The 18,803-nt window shown below is 44.2% G+C and overlaps 1 protein-coding gene and 1 long non-coding RNA gene across 4 annotated transcripts; one reads left to right on the forward strand and one right to left on the reverse strand.

Annotated features, from left to right (window-relative positions):
• Positions 1–1,254: 1,254 nt before the first annotated feature.
• On the reverse strand, positions 1,255–14,813 carry LOC118002211. 3 transcript variants are annotated; one of them, XR_004676991.1, is made up of 4 exons: positions 14,726–14,813; positions 11,077–11,194; positions 10,040–10,122; positions 1,255–1,461 (listed from the first exon to the last, which is right to left on the reverse strand). It is a non-coding gene; the product is annotated as an uncharacterized LOC118002211 (long non-coding RNA). The 3 variants fall into 3 exon arrangements; XR_004676987.1 differs by having other exon boundaries at positions 11,073–11,194; XR_004676990.1 differs by having other exon boundaries at positions 1,255–1,479; positions 11,073–11,194.
• Positions 14,746–18,535, forward strand: RPL14 (ribosomal protein L14). The gene is made up of 6 exons (XM_034992527.1): positions 14,746–14,972; positions 15,482–15,583; positions 16,184–16,278; positions 17,747–17,846; positions 17,936–17,989; positions 18,204–18,535. Exons 1-6 carry the CDS (start codon positions 14,970–14,972, stop codon positions 18,480–18,482), a joined length of 633 nt encoding a protein of 210 aa, XP_034848418.1. The 5' UTR covers positions 14,746–14,969; the 3' UTR covers positions 18,483–18,535.
• The last annotated feature ends 268 nt before the right edge of the window (positions 18,536–18,803 follow it).

Genomic DNA, 18,803 nt, shown 5'->3' on the forward strand with positions numbered 1-18,803 from the left:
CAGTGAGGGTTAGGGCTTCAATATATGAATATTGGGGGATACAAACATTTGGTCCACAACAACAGGGCTTCTGGGGTGACAGGAATGTTCTATAACTAGCCAGCAGTTACAGGTGTCCCCTTTTTCCAACCATGTATATACTTTGTATATGTCTTATATGACATTTAAAAAATAAAATTATAGGGGTGCCTGGGTGGCTCTGTCAGTTAAGCATCTGCCTTCAGTTCAGGTCATGATCCCGGAGTCCTAGGACTGAGCCCCAGGTTGGGCTCCCTGCTCAGTGGGGACTCTTCTTCTCCCTGTCCCTCTAATCCTGCTCATGCTCTCTCACTCACTCTCTCAAATAAATAAATAAAATCTTTAAAAAACATTTTTTAATAAAATAAAAAATAGGGGCGCCTGGGTGGCTCAGTCGTTAAGCGTCTGCCTTCGGCTGAGGTCATGATTCCAGGGTCCTGGGATCGAGCCCCGCATCCGGCTCCCTGCTCAGCGGGAAGCCTGCTTCTCCCTCTCCCACTCCCCCTGCTTGTGTTCCCTCTCTCGCTGTGTCTCTCTCTATCAAATAAATAAATAAAATCTTTATTAAAAAATAAATAGGGGGTGCCTGGGTGGCTCAGTCGTTAAGCGTCTGCCTTTGGCTCAGGTCATGATCCCAGGGTCCTGGGATCGAGTCCCACATCGGGCTCCCTGCTCGGCAAGAAGCCTGCTTCTCCCTCTCCCATTCCCCTTGCTTGTGTTCCTGCTCTCGCTCTCTCTCTCTCTCTGTCAAATAAATAAATAAATAAAATCTATAAAAATAAATAAAAAATAAATAAATAGGGGCGCCTGGGTGGCTCAGTCGTTAAGCGTCTGCCTTTGGCTCAGGTCATGATCCCAGGATCCTGGGATCAAGCCCCACATCGGGCTCCCTGCACGGCGGGAAGCCTGCTTCTCCCCTCCCACTCGCCCTGCTTGTGTTCCCTTTGTCGCTGTGTCTCTCTCTGTCAAATAAATTAATAAAATCTTTAAAAATAATAATAAATAAATAAATAATAAAATAAAATGAATCATAGATCTAGGTTAACTCAAAGATTTTCTACCTCTATGATCTTCAGAAAGCCTTTCAATTTCTTTGAGCCCTGATTTCCTCATAAATAAAATAAGGATAATACCTACCTCATGGGATGGTTATAAGAAAAGAGAAAATATAGCACATAGCCAGTGTCTGGCACAGAGTATAGCCAATGAATACAAGTTTAAAAAGTATTTCTTTCACCCATTTATTTATTCATTCATTCACTCACCATACATTTTCCAGAAGACTACTATGTGCTGAGCGCTGGGCTGAGTGACTGAGGTTATTGGAGAAACCAGACAAACGTCTTTCCTCTGAAAACACAGGAGACGTGAGGCCCTCTGCTGGCGCCAAGGAGAAATTTCTTCCCACACCGCGTTTTCTTTTTCTCCCCCTCACTAAAGATGCTGAAAAAAAATCAGTAGCTGAAAAATATTTTTAGTATTATAAAATAATGTGACAACTGGAGGTCTGAACATTTGATTATATCAAGGAACTGCTTTTAATTTTTGTTTAGGGGGGGATGATGGAATTGTGGGTTGTTTTTTGTTTGTTTTTCAAGAATCCTTACCATTTAGATACTTGCTAAACTATTTCCAGATGAAATGATATACCTGGTGTATCAGTCAGGGTTTAGCCAGAGAAAGAGAACTAGTAGGAGATATATGTGAAGGTACTGGTTTTGCAAGAAATTGGTTCATGTGGGGCGCCTGGGTGGCTCAGTTGGTTAGGCGACTGCCTTCAGCTCAGGTCATGATCCTGGAGTCCCGGGATCGAGTCCCACATTGGGCTCCCTGCTCGGCGGGGAGTCTGCTTCTCCCTCTGACACTCCTCCCTCAAATGCTCTCTGTCTCTCATTCTCTCTGTCTCAAATAAATAAATCTTTAAAAAAAAAAAAAGAAATTGGTTCATGTGATCGTGGGGGCTGAAGGCAAGTCTGAAATCCACAGGGCAGGCTGTCAGGAAGGGCTTGAGCTAACACTTCCATCCACAAGTGAAGAAGTCAGCCATTTGAACACCTGCTGGGAGAGCCTTCTAAGCAACCGACACAGTATGTGCAAAGACTACATGTGGAATTTCTGCTTGCTCAGGGAAGCCTTGGCTCTGCTCTTAGGGTATTCCAACTGATTTAGTCAGGTTCACCAAGATTATCTAGAATAATCTCCTTTACTTAAAAATGTCAGATGGTGGGCTCTAATCACATCTACAAACCTTCACGGCAACACCTAAATTAATGAATAACTAGGGTCTGTAGTCTAGCCAAGTTCACACATAAAATTGACCATCGCATCTGTGAGTAAATGGAATAGGGCTGGCATATGGTTTGATAGTCCTTGAGGCTGGGCTGATAGGTACAGGGGAGGTTCGTTATACTATTCTGTCTGCTTTGTACTTCTGTCTGCCTGTACTTCACAATTGTCTACAATAAAAAAGTTTTAAATATACTTTTAAAAACACTCAGAAACTCACTGCTTTATATTTGATATTTTTCTTTCTGGATCCTTTTCTCCACACATTCTTACATAGCTAAGATCATGCTGGAGTTACTATATCTTACCTCTTTCACAGTGGTATATCATCAGCACCTTCACACCTCATTAAAAATTCTTCCCAAAGGGGCACCTGGGTGGCTCAGTTGGTTCAGTGACTGCCTTCAGCTCAGGTCATGATCCCGGGGTCCTGGGATCGAGCCCCGCATCAGACTCCCTACTCGACTGGAAGCCTGCTTCTCCCTCTCCCACTCCCCCTACTTGTGTTCCCCCTCATGCTGTCTCTCTCTCTCTGTCAATTAAATAAATAAATAAAATCTTTAAAACAAAATTCTTCCCAAATATCAAAATTATTAGGAACTCAAGCTCTGGCACCACACAAACCTGGTTCAAATCCCAGTTCTGCTGTTCATTGCTGAGTGACCTTGACCTAAACTTCCTAGGTTCCCTGTGACTCAGTTTCTTTTAATAGAATTATTCAATTCATTCATTCATATTAATGGAGTGTGTCCTCTGAGTCAGATCCTGTTCTAGGTGCTGTGGCTATACCAATGAACAAAGCAGACAAAATCCTTGCCTTTATGGAGCTGACATTCTAGTGGGGGAAACAGATACTAAGAAACTAAATACATAATGCACAGGGGTTTGTAACTAATCCAGAGAAAAATAAAGTGGGGTATGGGGGATAGAGAGTGCGAGAAGCAGGATATGGGGATTGCTACTTCATGTAAATAGGTCAGGAAAGTCTTTTCTGATGAGATGACACTTGAGGAAAGTGAAGGAATCAGCTGTTTGAATATCTGGTGGAAGAGCATTCTAAGCAAAGGATACGGTATGTGCAAAGGCCCTGGGGTAGGAACATGTTCAAGATACAGAGAGGAGGCCAGTGTGGTTGGAGCAGAAGGAACTAGAAGATGTAGGAAATAAAGTCAGAGAGCTAACAGGAAGTAGACAGGACAAGAGGAAACCACTGGAGGGTCTGGACAAAGGAAGGACAGCTGGCTTCTGTTTTAAAGGGTCTACTGTCTAGCTGCAGTGAGAAAAATAAAGTGAAGGGTACAAGGGCAAAAACAGGAAAACCAATTGGTAGGCAATTAGAATCATCCAGATGAGAGGTGCTGGTAGCTTAGATTGAGTGGTAGCAATGGAGGCTGTAAGCAATGTCCAGATCCTGCATATATTTGAAAATAGAGCCCACAAGATTGCTGATGTATGTGGAGTGAGAGACAGGAGGATTCAAGAATTATTCTGAAATTTTGCCTCAGCAACTGGAAGTACAGGGTGGCCATTAATTGAGATGTGAAAACAGTGGAGGAAAAGGGTTTAGTAGGGAGAAGGTTAGGATCCAGACTGCTTTTGAAGAAGGCTGTCCATACCAGCACAAATCCACATGCATGGAGAGAACAGGAGAAAAGAAGGCAGCAACATTTTGCACATGAAATGCTGACCAGCCAGCGGTAACTGACTTAGCAGACCCAAGAAATCCTAACCTAAATCAATGAGGAAATTAAGAATCAACCAATTAAATAGTAGCATCCTCAAAAAGCTCAGGAATTTGTGGATTAGGTACAGCTGGAAGTTGGGTTGGTGGGCATAAAATAAATAAGATTAGTTTAAAGCTGTTTGAAAAGTAGGAGCTCCCTGGATCCCTTCTCCCGCTCTTTGCTGATGAGAGACTACCTCTCCCTAGTGCAGGCAGAGGAACTGAAAGGCACAAATCAGTTGAGGGTGGAGGCATCATACCCCCAAACAGCAGGATTAAGGGAAGTGGGGTGTATTCAGTGTTTAGACTTCAAGCCCTCTACCCCCATTAACCCTGGGGGCTCTAGGTTACCCTTGCCCTCCAGGCAGAACTTTGGAAGAGCCTTCTTTTATGGGGAATCCAAGCAGCCCATGAAGGAAAAATGTGTTGTTGGTGGGGTGTCTGGGTGGCTCAGAAGGTTAAGCGTCTGACACTTGATTTCAGCTCAGGTCATGATCTCAAGGTTCTGAGATTGAGCCCCATGTCGGGCTCACACTGGGCATGAAACCTGCTTAAGATTCTCTCTCTCTCTCTCTCTCTCTCCCTCTGTCCCTCCCCCACTCTCTTAAAAAAAAAAGGGGGTTGTTGGCATTTGGAGTTCCCCAGTAAAATTATCCTATAGTGAAGCTTGAGTCAACTACTGACAACCTCCATTTTTACTTCACCCCCTACCTTAAATATGAGAAGATAAACAAGGATTGCCCAGTGTCTAAGGAGTCTCATCACAGTTTTACAGTGGAGTGTAAAGAAGGAATGCAACTAGATATTTGTATTCTATCAGCCATCTTTACCAAGAGTCTGTCTGTATGTTGTTTGCTTACCTCCCATACCTTTTGCCACCTGCCCTCTTCCTTCCTAAAAAGTAGTGGTGTTCCAAGAGGCCTCTGATTTTGTTGCTTTGCTCTTGTCTATCTAAAACTCACTTCTGAATCATCTTAGAACTTGACCTCTCAGTAGGGGTAGTCTCATTGCCTTTCTCTGCATTTCAGAACCATGGTCAGGGATAAAAATACACTCTGGTGTGAAATGGGCTCCATCACACTATCATAGTATCTATGGCTGCTTTTGCACTACAACAGCAGAGTTGAATAGCTGTGGCTGAGACTGTATGGCCAGCAATGTCTAAAATATTCACTATTAGGCCCTCTGCAAGAAGAGTTTGCAGAGCCCTGATACAGATGGTCCCATTTCGTCCTAACAGCCCTTGAGGTTGACATCTGTCATCCTTGTTTTATCACGAAGGAAGCTGAGGTTGAGAGAAAGCACGTAACTTGCTCAGAGTCATAGACATATCGGTAACATCGTCCAAGTGTCTGTTGACAATAGCATATGGTCTCCCATCACAGTCATTTCCCTACCTCCCAGGACCCTCAATGAGGAGATACCATAGGTCAAAGAAATCCAAAGTACTGAAGTGTCAAGCCAGCTAAGACATCATAAGTACTTTTCCTGGAGCTAACGGCCATTCTATGTGTCTCTGTCTCTTTCCTTTTTCAGAAGGGACTCTGTCCACTGGTGCAAGAGCACCAACCTCACCGTAGGATCCCAACCAACCCTCCAGCTCTCCCGCAAACCTCCTACATCTCTGCCACCCTTTCCCCAAGCAGACAGCCTGACCTTTCCGAGATAAACTCATTCTACAGTGGAATAGGGAATATCAGTGAGTTCCAACACAGCCATCACAGAGGGTGCTCCTGTCCCACTGTTCCAGAGCTCTGCCAGCCCTCAAGGCCGGAGGAAAAGCCCTCCCCTGTTCCCAGCTCAAATGAGCACAGAGGTGAGAATAAACCAAATCCAACGCTTCTGAGGGAGAGGCTGCCCCAGGCTATGGAGCCCAGTCCTATCAGGTGAATTCATCCCAGGCTGCAGTGCTGAGCTACAGAGCAGTCTCCTCAGAGAAGACCTATTCCACAAGTAGAGCTCTTTGAGGGCGGAGGCTGTCTTATTGACCACAGGGCCTTACTTAGGGCAGGGCTTGGCACTTGTAAGCAACAAATGAGAGCTGTAATCATTATGCGTGCATATGAGTTTGCTAAATAAATGAATCAGTGAATGATGGTCTCACAACAAATCTCTTAGCACCGGGTAGTTAACCACATCTACAAACTTATAATCTACAAAGTATTTTTCACATCTTCTACCCCAGTGCACACTTCCAGGAATGTTTAGGGAAATACAGAGAGCTCTCAAACCTTGATTTCAGAGAGGAAAGGCCATTAAAAGGTTAAGTAACTCAATCAACATCACACAACCAGAGAGGGACAGAGGGGAGATGTGAACCCAGGGCTGATTCAACAGCCTGTGTTTCTTCCAGCAAAACCACCCTGCTTCTCTCTGCCAGAACACAGATGGCCTCCTCACTATGTACATGTCTTTTTTTGCTCTTTCTCTATCTCTTCCCTTCTCTCTAAGGTCCCCTTTTTCCTCCCTCTTCCTTGTCTCAGGTCCCATAAAAGGATTCCTTGACTGTACTAATGATTAAATATTGTTGCTTTTATATTATTTTTTTTAAGATTTTATTTATTTATTTGAGAGAGAGAATGAGAGAGAGAGAGCATGAGATGGGGGAGGGTCAGAGGGAGAAGCAGGCTCCTCGCTGAGCAGGGAGCCCGACGTGGGACTCGATCCCGGGACTCCAGGATCATGACCTGAGCCAAAGGCAGTCGCTCAACCGACTGAGCCACCCAGGCGCCCTAAATATTGTTGCTTTAAAAAAAAAAAAAAAAAAAAGTGTGCTTGCGTTTCTACCCAGGGTTTCTCTGCAAAATTTTAATCTAATAACAGTAGGTAAAGAAAACATACAAGGCCACTTGCATTTAAGAACTCCACACGTAATTCTATTTTCTTTACTGAACCACGGTGATTAAATTTTAAATATATTGAGCACGCCTGATTGCTTTTTATGCAATTGTCCTTCAACCTGACCACATTAAAAGTTCACAAGATTTACCTCCCCTAGTAAAAGAGCAAGCTCCATTTACACTGGAAAGCCTTTTTAAAACAATCACATAAATCAAGTAGCGAAACTCAAAAATATGTTCAGCAGACACATGTGCCCTAGGGCAAGTTCCAAGTACCAGTTATAAGCTCAGCAATCCCGAGAGCCTGCCGGCCACTCTGGGTCAAGTTCACCCAAGACCTGATGCCTATCAGATGTCCTGAGGAATTCATGTCAGGGCCAGGCCAAACAAGCCTTTCCTCCCTTCCAGAGTGCCTCATCAGATTCAGATTCTCTCCTGCTGCAGATTGGACATGAATAGGCATAGTGGCCAGCATAGTGGATGTACTGATGCTGGGGTAGGAAATGAAGTTCAAGTGTATGGCAGCAAGGATATTATATGGCTGCCCCTGCCTAGGAACATCCATCCATTCAGCCATCTACCTCTACAGCTCTGCTCTACAACCAGTCCAGGTAGGGACCATCTCCCTTGAATGCCTCATACAGTGCCACCTCAGGCTCATCATTCTCCAGCAGATGCAGATGGTGTGGGATGAGGTACTGAGCAATGAATCCCAGCAAGCATTTCAACAGCTGCTCCTGCACCTCAGAAACGACATGGTTCAGAAGGGGGAATGAACAAGGACTTTCTGTGGTTCTCTTGGAGGCCTGTGGCTATGAAGACATTAGGGGAAACTTGCTGGCCACACATCATGGGGGAAAGTGAAAGTGTGAGGATATTCTTCAATTCTCGTGCTTTACTTCATTGTACCTGGGCACAAAGCCTGGGTCCCACTGCCCCTCATCTTCAGGAACCTCTGGATGACAATGTTGGCTTCGTCAGACAAGTGAATGGGGTCAGTATCAGCCTGCCTCAGCCAATCCAGCCTGAGGCAAGGATTTAGTATATGAAGATGTACTCAACACACAGCGTCATCACCGTAAAGTCAAACTTGCTGATAGAATAAAAACGGCCTCTCAGCACCCCTGTAGGTGCCTATTTCCTGGAAAACTTTGATGGTGATTGTATACTCCACTGTGAAAAGGCTCAGACTCTGAGAGTCTGCCCCACCTGGCATTTTTCTCTGATGCTTTTCTCCCACTCTTCTTCCTCCTCGTTCCCCCTCCTCGTTCAGGAATGCCTGCAGCAATCCCAGCCAAGTGGTGAAGTGTTCTGAGAGTGCCTTTGGAAGTCCATGACTTTGCCTACACTATCTAGAAGCTTGGTAACTGGCTCCACTGCATAGGACCATATAATAGCTGAAGCCATCTCCCACATCTTAGAGGTCAAGAACAAGACCTCGGGAAAGCTGTCAGAAATCCTTGCCAGCTGCTCATTGATGGAAAAATGAAACCCCACAGGAGCTCCTCTGGTAAACCCCAGACTGCTATTCTCTGGAAGAGATTCTCAGTCATGTCAACAGCCTCCACAAAATCAATCAGATCTTAACAAAGCTCCACCTTACCTTCTGCACTCTGGTGAAAACAGCACACAAAGAGGGGGAGACTTCCTCTGGGAGAGATACCAGTGCTATCTATGATTACACTAAAAAATGTATCTGCTTTTACCCGTTCCTGGAGCTTGTTCTGGATTGAGGGGCCCATTAGCTTGACCAGTTCATTTTACAAGTGTTCAGCTGTTTCCAGAGTAGATAGCTAACATTTTCTTTTAACAGTGGGTCCAGTTCTGTAATATAATGTGAGAATGTATATATAATCTTAGTGTTAGTGAGCTTTCCATGCAAAGGAATATTCTGTCTTCCACGGAGAATAAGGAGTTTAATTATTTATTTTAGGGCATGATGATTTCTTTCTGTCAACTACTTATACTTAAAGGCAACAGAAGCCTTCACATTTGCTGTGGCCTTACCACGTTCCTTAGATCTGCTATATTTCCCAAGTATTTTCTTGACACTGGACCAATCTTTTGAAAGCACAGAACCCAACACTACCTCTTTAGTTGCTAAACACAAAAAACAGACCACAAAATACCCCATCCAGGCATTTGGAGTACTGGACAAACTTGTACTGCTGAAGAGCTGGGTGCTACATCCCAGTAGTCCTGACCCATGTCAGAGTCCATCACCTCTTTGGGAACTGGTAGCTGGAAGTGAGGCAACTAATGGGTTGCTAAAACAACAACAACAACAACAACAAAAAACCCTTCATTTGCTCTTACTAAGGTCCCCATGATTTAATAGGCCAATGTCTTCCTCATGGGCATCTTTCTCATCACAGAATACGCCATCACCCGTGGTTTGTGACCTTACCTTCTGCTCTACAATATAAAAGATCTAAAACTTCGCCATTGATAAAACCTTCAGAGTTCTTTCCTTCTATATGTCTCATCAGCATTTCTGTGACCTAAACATTAGCTCTGACTGAGAAAAGTAAAATCTGCATGGCTCTTCCTTCAGGCAGAAAAAAAAAAGATACAAATAAAGACCATTATAAAGTTAAAAAGAAACATTATGTCTGCCAACCAATACTACATCTGTACAGTGTCATAATAACCTTCTTCTTTGAGCACTACCACTTTCTTACTCATGTAGAAACTTTGTTCTCTAAAATCAAGGACTCTCAGAATGAAAGTTTCTTTTTGTAAGATTTTATTTGAGAGAGAGAGCACGAGGGGGAGGAGGGGCACAGGGAGAGGGAGAAACAGACTCCCCGCTGAGCAGTGAGCCAGATAATCATGACCTGAGCCAAAGGCAGACGCTTAACCGAATGAGTCACCAGGCGCCCTGAGAGTGAAAGTTTCAATTAACCACTCAGATGCAAAGCTTCAGAAAAGGGGTTTCTACACAAAATTCTCAGACACAGGACCATGGGTCCATTTTGCTATCTAGGACTGATGTTGACCCCTTTACACAGTCCTGCTTTGCATCGAGCCTATCAAAACAGTGTTTCATTTAAATTTCATCTAAACTTTACATCTGCCCACAATTCTGTAGCTCAGTCTTTTCCTTCGTTTGGTTAAATGACCCATGGTGTCTCTGGTGTGCAGTCTCCCTCATTACAATGAATCAACGCACCTGATTTTGCAGGACTACAGGTTTATTCCTGATGGCTTTGGGTTGCTTGGGCTGAGACACTGTCTTGCTCGGCTTTCGTGCTCCTAAGATGAAAATTTTGAAAGTAGATGTAACATGCACTTTTTTTTCACTCTAAATATATCGTGCCAGGTAGGCTTAGGACTACCATGCCAGTTTGGTCATAACTGGGATGTGTTCACATCTCGGAAAGGTTACAGGAACAAGAAAGAAGTCAGGGTTCTAGGTAGCTTTCGGTTCACTTCTTGAACAGGCTTAGATTTCTCTTTTGGGAACTCGACAAACATTTTGTCTGCTAAACTGACGCTTCCATCCCCCGTGACTGAAAGAAACAAAGGAGACACCCCTACTCAGCTGAAGCTGACAGGTACTCTGGGATCCAGCTGATTACAGGAGTACAGCTCTGGACACGCTGACACCCGCGGGGACTCTAAGGGGAACTGGGCGTGTTGCGGCCGTCCTCCGCGTCCCCCAGCCGGGACCCGGGACCAGCTCTACCTCTCTGTTCGGTGCTCCCTGGCAGAAAACCAAAGCGGGGCGCCCGTCTTTGCCCCTCACATCCATCTCTGGCCACAAGCAAGCGCAGGGGGGCGCAGCTTCAGACCGACACAGGTTCCAAAATAGCCCACGCGAACGACCCTCGAAGGATCCAAGCCTAAGAACGCCTGCAGCTCGCCACGTTTGTTAACAGGCACGGCCCTCAGCTAGCCCTTCCTCTCGTGATTGGACGAGCAGAGACGGCGGAGGGCGGGAAGCGTGGCTCCGCAGGGAGGCGCCGGATAAGCTACTGGGCGTGTCCACGACGCCATATTGGGTCCTGGCGTGGTCCTGAAGTTGCCCTTCCTCCCGGTGATTGGACGAGCCCGTTGGGGGTCCTGGAAGGGGCGTACCCAGCCAACTTCAGCTGTGCGCTTGGGCTGGTCGTCTGGTTTCTGAGGTCTGTAGCTGTTGATTTTCTTGCTCATTCCTGGACGCCCGCCACCTCGCGAGGTACATAAGTCTTAGTTGGACTTACCTACCCATTCTAATGGAGCTTCGAAGAAATCTGAAAACCTCCTTGGAGTTGCTTGGGGAGGGGTCTTTAGATGCTTCTTCATGGACGTGGTGTCATTCTTCAGGGAGAGTGGGGATCATATCCTTGGAAGAGGGGACACAACTGCATGAGTAGCCGCGAGACTTATAGCTACAACGGGATTAGGAGTGAGGGATGCAGAATTGCTGGGGGGAAAACCTAGGAAGGTGTTGGGGTGAGATTTTGGGGGTCCTTGAATGCCAGGCTAGGGAGTTTGGACTTTATCCCGTAGAATAGGGGATAAAAATGAACATTTAGAGAACTTTAAACAGGGGTGACATGATCAGATAGTGAAATTTATTTTATTTTATTTTTTTAAGATTTTATTTATTTGACAGAGAGAGACACAGTGAGAGAGGGAACACAAGCAGGGGGAGTGGGAGAGGGAGAAGCAGGCCTCCCACCAAGCAGGGAGCCCAATGCGGGACTCAATCCCAGGACCCTGGGACCATGACCTGAGCCGAAGGCAGACGCTCAACGACTGAGCCACCCAGGCGCCCCCAGATAGTGAAATTTAGAAAAATAATTCTGTAACTGGAGAATCCCAAGGTATTTCTTCAAGTGTGTTTCAGTGAACCAGTTGGGGAGCTTGTTTTTAAATGCAGATTCTTGCCCCTCCCTAGACCTGCAAATCAGATTATGCGCAAATCTGAGAGTAAAGATTTGAATTGTCACAAGCTGACCATTAAGAGACATCACCAACAGCTCAGAAGCCTCTTACTCCCCAGCCACTGCTGCCTGCACCAAGGTTAAACATGATCATTACTTCTAAGAATCATAGATTGCTTGTTTTGAATTTTATATAAATTAAATCATACAGCATATACTCTTTGTATCTGGCTTATTTCGGTGTTATGTGTAAATTCATCAGTATCGTTCCTTATAGTTGCTGTTGACTCCATTCCTAACAACTTTTATCCATTCTCTTACTTACGGCCTTTGAGTAGTTTCCAGTTTGGGGCTTATTAGCAGAAAAAAAGTGCTGCTATGAACTTTCTTATTCATGCCTTTTGCTTTGAATTATAAAGCAAGAGGGCGCCTGGGTGGCTCAGTCGTTAAGCATCTGCCTTCGGCTCAGGTCATGATCCCAGGGTCCTGGGATGGAGCCCCACATCGGGCTCCCTGCTCAGCGGGAAGCCTGCTTGTCTCTCTCCCTCTCCCCCTGCTTGTGTTCCCTCTCTCGCTGTGTCTCTGTCAAAAAAAATGAATAAAATCTTAAAAAAAAAAAAAAAAAAAAGGTAATTATAAAGCAAGATCCCAAGGTCTAAATACTAACTCATTCACTACCTGTTTATTGAGGCTACTGTACAAAGAAAAAAATGGCCAAAGTCCTGCCCTCATGGAACTGATTCCAACTGGTACAAAACTATTATCTGTGGACAGAAAAATAAGTCAAACAATTGCAATTGTGATAATAGCTCTGAGGAAATAAATTGAGCTAAGACAGGAGGAAGGGGACTAACCTATTTTTTTATGTGATAGGTTAAGTCTCTTAGAAGAGATATCTGGGAAAAAATACAAGAGATGGTTGGCACTGCCATGCATTGAGTATGAACAGAGGTGAGAGCATTCTTGGCAGGACGAGTCACCATGTGAAAAACTCACAGACAAGGAGAGAACTTGGCCTGTTCAAGACCAGTGTAGCTGAGGCACAATAAGGATGGGAAAGGAGGGATGACACAGGTGTGTTTGAATATAGGAGCATATGATGCAGGGCTTTATAGGCTAGAGTAAGAAGTTTAGATTTTATTTTTTTTAAGATTTTATTTATTTGAGAGAGAGAGAGCACAAGCGGGAGGTGGGGCAGAGGGAGAAACAGACTCCCCTGCCTAGCAGGGAGCCCAATGTGGGGCTCTATCCCACGACTGCAGGATCATGACCTGAGCACCCCTAGATTTTATTTGAAAATACTGTAGAAAACCACTGAAGTGTTTTAACAATAAAGTGATGTTATCTGATTTTTTTTTTAAGATCCCTATGTCTGATGAGCAGAGAATAGATTAAGGGAAGCAGTGGAGAAAGCAGGTCATTTAGGAGGCTGGTAGAACAGTCCTGGAAAATACTAGCATAGAGTTTAGAAGAAAGGACTGAAAGACATTTGGGAATTGCCAGTACAACGATCTCCTTAATCCAGCGATGAAAGATAACACTGTATATTTAGGCAAAGAGATATCCTATGCGTGTATTCTTATGTTTTGCATCAAGGGCACAGCATTTCTACCAAAAATGCATAATCTGTATCTGATCATGGGGCAAACTACAAGGTCATATTGAAAGACAGTCTATAGGGGCGCCTGGGTGGCTCAGTCGTTAAGTGTCTGCCTTCAGCTTGGGTTGTGATCCCAGGGTCCTGGGATCGAGCCCCACGTCGGGCTTCCTGCTCAGCGGGAGGCCTGCTTCTCCCTCTCCCACTGCCCCTGCTTGTGTTCCTGCTCTTGCTGTCTCTCTCTGTCAAATAAATAAATTTAAAAATCTTAAAAAAAAAAAAGTCTATAAACCAATTTGCCTGTATTTTAAAATATTATTAGTATTATAGTATTATGAAAGACAAAGATGTAGGAACTATTATAGATATTAAGACTAGACATGACAGCTTCCAACTTGTAACCCTCCATTAGATCATGAAGCAGGAAACAAAATTTTCCTTTATTTGCACTAAAGGACATAAGTGGGACAACTGATAACATGTGAATAAAACTACAGAATAAATGATAGATTGTTAGTATAATTTTCCTGATTTTGATCATTGTACTGATTATGTAAGATAATGTCCTCATTTTTTAGGAAATGGCTGTTAAGAGATAAAGGAACATTTTGTCTAACATCCTCTCAAATGATTCAGAAAAAAAATGATAGAACAGGGGCACCTGGGTGGCTCAGTTGGTTAAGCGACTGCCTTCTGCTCAGGTCCTGATCCGGGAGTCCCAGGATGGAGTCCTGCATAGGGCTCCCCGGTCAGCAGGGAGTCTGCTTCTCCCTCTGATCCTCCTCCCTCTCATGCTATTACTCTCTCTCAATAAATAAATAAAAATCTTAAAAAAAAATGATAGAACAATAAAGCAAACATAAAATGTTAACATTTGGGGAGAAGTGCCTGGGTGGTTTAGTCCTTAAGCATCAGACTCTTGATTTCTGCTCAGTTCATGATTTCAGGGCTGTGAGATCAAGCCCCACGCCGGGCTCTGCATTGGGTGTGGAGCCTGCTTAGGATTCTCTTTCTCCCTCTGCGTCTGTCTCTCTCTTTCAATAAATAAATTCCCTCTGCGTCTCTCTCTCTCTCTCTCTCTCAATACATACATACACACATACATAAGTATGTATATATTTGGGGAATCTAAGAAGCATTTATGGGAATTATTTGTACTAGTTTTGCAACTTTTCTTTTAAGTCTTAACTACTTTAAAATAAAATGTTAACAGAATTGCTGGGATCACTTAGAGAAAAAAATCTAGTACTAAGCCATGAGTAACAACATTTAGACCAAAATCTGAAATACTTACGAGTAACAGAAGGAAAAACGGAAGAACGTTAAAAGAAGTAAAATGAAATGTGGACACAGTTATAATGAAAGGCATAGCTTCTGTGCTCTTCCTCACCCGAAAATCCTAAGAGATGACCTGCCTCCCGCTAGCCAATCTCACTGCTTGTTGCTGTGAAAAGGTAGCAAACCTCCGACAGGCTCCCGCCATGTTTTCCCAGTGAGCATGCGTGCACGTATGCACGTACTACCCCAACCAATCGGTGCTCACGTCGACGACTCGTTCATCTCAGGGCGGGGCGGCCTTCTACACATGCGCACGGTCCGGCGGGCCTTCTTCCTTCTCGCCGAGCGCCGCCAACATGGTGAGTATTGCTGTTCGGGGCTCCTGGTCTGGCGGCCATGCCGCTCCACTTCCGCCTGGTAGGGGAAACGAAAGCTTGGGACGACCCCCATCGGAGCTTAGGTAGCGTGCGGTGAGGGTCCCTGGGCGGGGGGATCACGGAGTTTAGGAGCTTCCCGGGCGCGCGGCCGACGAGCGCGTGGAGGGCTGTGCAGGCCCGGCACGCCGTGGGCCTCGCGTGCGCGCCGTGGCCGCCAGAGCTAGAAAGCTGGAGCGGCCCGGGGCGTACCGGGGCCCAGCCGGACTGGGGCTTTGAAGGCCCCATACGCCTGGAGGCCAGCGGGAACCCGGCTTTTGCTGCTGCCGGCTCTGCGTATTTCGTCCATCCATCAGGTCGTCCCATGGCACTTGGGCGTGTTCCCCCAGCGTTCTTTTCGCTATACTTAGTTACACTGCCTTTGAACAGCAAAACCTTATAAACAAATGAGTGTTTTTAGTAAGTCTCATTCTCTCCCTTCCCCTCGATTTTAGGTGTTCAGGCGTTTCGTGGAGGTTGGCCGGGTGGCCTACGTCTCCTTTGGGCCTCATGCTGGGAAGCTGGTCGCAATTGTAGATGTTATTGATCAGAACAGGGTAAGTGTAAGGAAAAGTGTCAGTTTCACATGTTATGACTGATACGCAGTATAGATGGTAATTTTCCCAACGGCCCTCTAAGGTAGGAATATTGCGGGTGGTGGGTTTATTTTACCGTTGAGGAGACAGGCAGTGCGAAATGGGGATTTCAAGCACAGACTTGAGTTGGCCAGTATTACTGAGTTTGAGTATTACCTCTGCCACTTAAGGCATACCTTTTAACAGATTATGGGTTGAAACATTGGTGAGGTTTAAATGAGTTCGTCTGTGTAAAGCGAATTTAGAACAAAGCCAGGCACATAGCCTTCTATGCCCTTGTATGCTACTGTTGGTATTTGAGGACCACAAACTAAGGGATTGACCAAAGATTGTGAATGAACATAACATTGATTGTTGGAAACATAAGGATTAAAGACTTAAAAATTTTTGTCCAGTAAGTTACATGGAGTTAGGTTATAGGCTACACTACTAATAGTAGTTTTATCTTTCTTAAAAGCATTTAAGTAGTAGAGATTTGGTGATTCTGAAAAGACCTATATATAGACGATCCGCTCGGGTTGCTATTATGTTCTGCACTGAGATTTTTTTATCTTGTTCTAGGCTTTGGTTGATGGACCTTGCACTCAGGTAAGGAGACAGGCTATGCCTTTCAAGTGCATGCAGCTCACTGACTTCATCCTCAAATTCCCTCACAGGTAACTATCCACCATCCAATACCCCTCCCTTAGCTTTGCTTATATACTGGTAAAAGTTTGCTTAGATTAATTCAAAAAAGTTTTGCTATCTTGTTTCTTGAGAAAGAACGTAGTATACAGTGTTGAAGAGTAAGCAGTTCAGAAGAGGGATTTTCAGAATAGAAGTAGGTGGCCATTGTTTACTTTTTAAATGTCCTGTGATTATCTTTCCACCCTGCCAGTTCTCTGGCTCTGTCTTTATTCAGATTTGCCGTCCTTTTTCTTGTCCCCTTTCAGGATTTTCACAACAAAGACCTTCCTAAGGAATTCTGGTCTCCCAAACATGTTTTAGTCACCTATAGCTTCAAAACAAAAATACCAATTCTTTTCTCTCACAATACTAGTTGTCATTAGTTGAGCTTTTAGTGTTTGTCAGTTATTAAGTATTTGACATATGTCATCTTGTTTTGATAGCTACTAAGGAGGTTCTATTCCTGACTCCTTATAGGGAATTGAGGGAATCAGTAGTGATTCTTTTTTGATGTGATGTAGATTATGGAAGTTAAAACACTGTGGTGGTTACTCTCGGTACCGTCGCAGACAGCCGCAGTGGAACATGTGTTGTAACATGTCCTGCTGGTTTATTTCTTAAGCATGCAGGGATTTGATACTTGAAATATTTGAAAGAAACTTCAAAATGGTTATAATTAGATTTTGTGGTGTTTGGCCACATCTCTTTAAGCATTATTGTACAGAAGGCCTGAGGATTAGCTTTACCTCATTCTTTTTTTTTTTTTTAAAGATTTTATTTATTTATTTGACAGAGAGAGACACAGCGAGAGAGGGAACACAAGCAGGGGGAGTGGGAGAGGGAGAAGCAGGCTCCCCGCAGAGCAGGGAGCCCGATGCGGGACTCGATCCCAGGACCCTGGGATCATGACCTGAGCTGAAGGCAGTCGCTTAACCAACTGAGCCACCCAGGCGCCCGCTTTACCTCATTCTTTATGAAAAGGAAATTGCTTTGTATACATCCACTACAGTAGAGTGATGTTATATGCAAGATCAGAGGTAATTTTTAAACACAGAAAATGAGCTGGTTTGCATTTTTTATTAAAATGGTGTGTTTGAGGGGCTCCTGGCTGACTTAGTCTGTAGAGCATGTGACTCTTAATCTTGGGATTGTGAGTTTAAGCCCCATGTTGGACCTAGAGCTTACTTTAAAAATAAATAAAATCATGTGTTTGGGATTGTAAGACATCCTGTTTTAGTGAACAACATTCAAGTAAGACATAGTGTGCCAAGTGGTATGTGGCATATGGTGTCACCTAGGGCTGGAGGTATAATGAATGAGAAAGGTACTTTTGACATCATTTTGCTTTGCTTTTTAACTTAAGGGAGTATAAATTGTGCTTTCAGAGGGCTCAAAGCTGTCCGTGGATCTGTGTGGCTTCAAAGCTGATTTCTTAATCGGATCTTGGCTCTTTCCTAGTGCCCGCCAGAAGTATGTCCGACAAGCCTGGCAGAAGGCAGATATCAATACAAAATGGGCAGCCACAAGATGGGCCAAGAAGATTGAAGCCAGAGAAAGGGTAATGGCTCAGGGTCATTTGAATTGTGACCTTTTCTTTTTTGGAGGGGTGATAGGTGGCATGAGCGATTATTTATTTATTTTTAACAGAAAGCCAAGATGACAGATTTTGATCGTTATAAAGTCATGAAGGCAAAGAAAATGGTAAGTTTTTAAATTAATACAGGATTTTTATATTCTAACCCTAAACTTGTCTGGTAATTCTGCTTGCCCAAGCTTGGTAGATCAAAGTTGAATTCATAGGGGTTTTAGACATAAGGTTTGTTTTCTTGCATATGTATTCTCTACATATAGGATGAACAACAAAAGAGTTTTTTGTGTGCATACATGATAAATAACTTACATTGAAATTTTTCAGAGGAACAGAATAATCAAGCTTGAAGTTAGGAAGCTACAAAAAGCAGCTCTCATGAAAGCGTCTCCTAAAAAAGCACCTGCTGCTAAGGGTGCGGCTGCAGCAGCTGCTGCAAAGGTTCCAGCCAAAAAGATGGCCGCTGTGGTCAAGAAGGCTCCAGCCCAGAAGGTTCCTGCCCCGAAAGCTGCAGGCCAGAAGGCAGCACCTCCAAAGGCTCAGAAGGGTCAGAAAGCTCCAGCTCAGAAAGCACCTGCTCCAAAGGCATCTGGCAAGAAAGCATAAAGAGCATAAGAGGCTATTAAAAACAAGTAATAAAGGTTCTTTTTGACACGCTGGCAAGTGTACTTGATCTGTGGCATAAAGTCTATTGCTAGGGTCAGGACTATGGAGCAGATTGATAGGATTGTTGATGTTACCGTTAAGAGTATTGTTTTTTTAGCCCCGGTCTGTCCAGTATAAAGCCATCACAAAGTCATAACTAGCGTGCTCATAGGAAATGGATCGTTTATAGCACTGGGTGAGTTTTTCCCCTTGTACAAATATATTTCCTATAAAGTCCCAGCAGATTTTGATGCTTGAGAGGTTAGTAAATTTTCTTTAAAA

The sequence above is a fragment of the Mirounga leonina genome, unplaced genomic scaffold (genome assembly GCF_011800145.1).
Source record: "Mirounga leonina isolate KUSES-001 unplaced genomic scaffold, KU_Mleo_1.0 Mir_115, whole genome shotgun sequence".
Lineage (NCBI taxonomy): Eukaryota > Metazoa > Chordata > Mammalia > Carnivora > Phocidae > Mirounga > Mirounga leonina.

Coding starts and splice junctions, on each gene's coding strand:
- RPL14 (XM_034992527.1), top strand. Junction 16,279..17,746: donor ATCCTCAAATTCCCTCACAG/GTAACTATCCAC, acceptor GCTCTTTCCTAG/TGCCCGCCAGAAGTATGTCC. Junction 17,847..17,935: donor AGATTGAAGCCAGAGAAAGG/GTAATGGCTCAG, acceptor TATTTTTAACAG/AAAGCCAAGATGACAGATTT.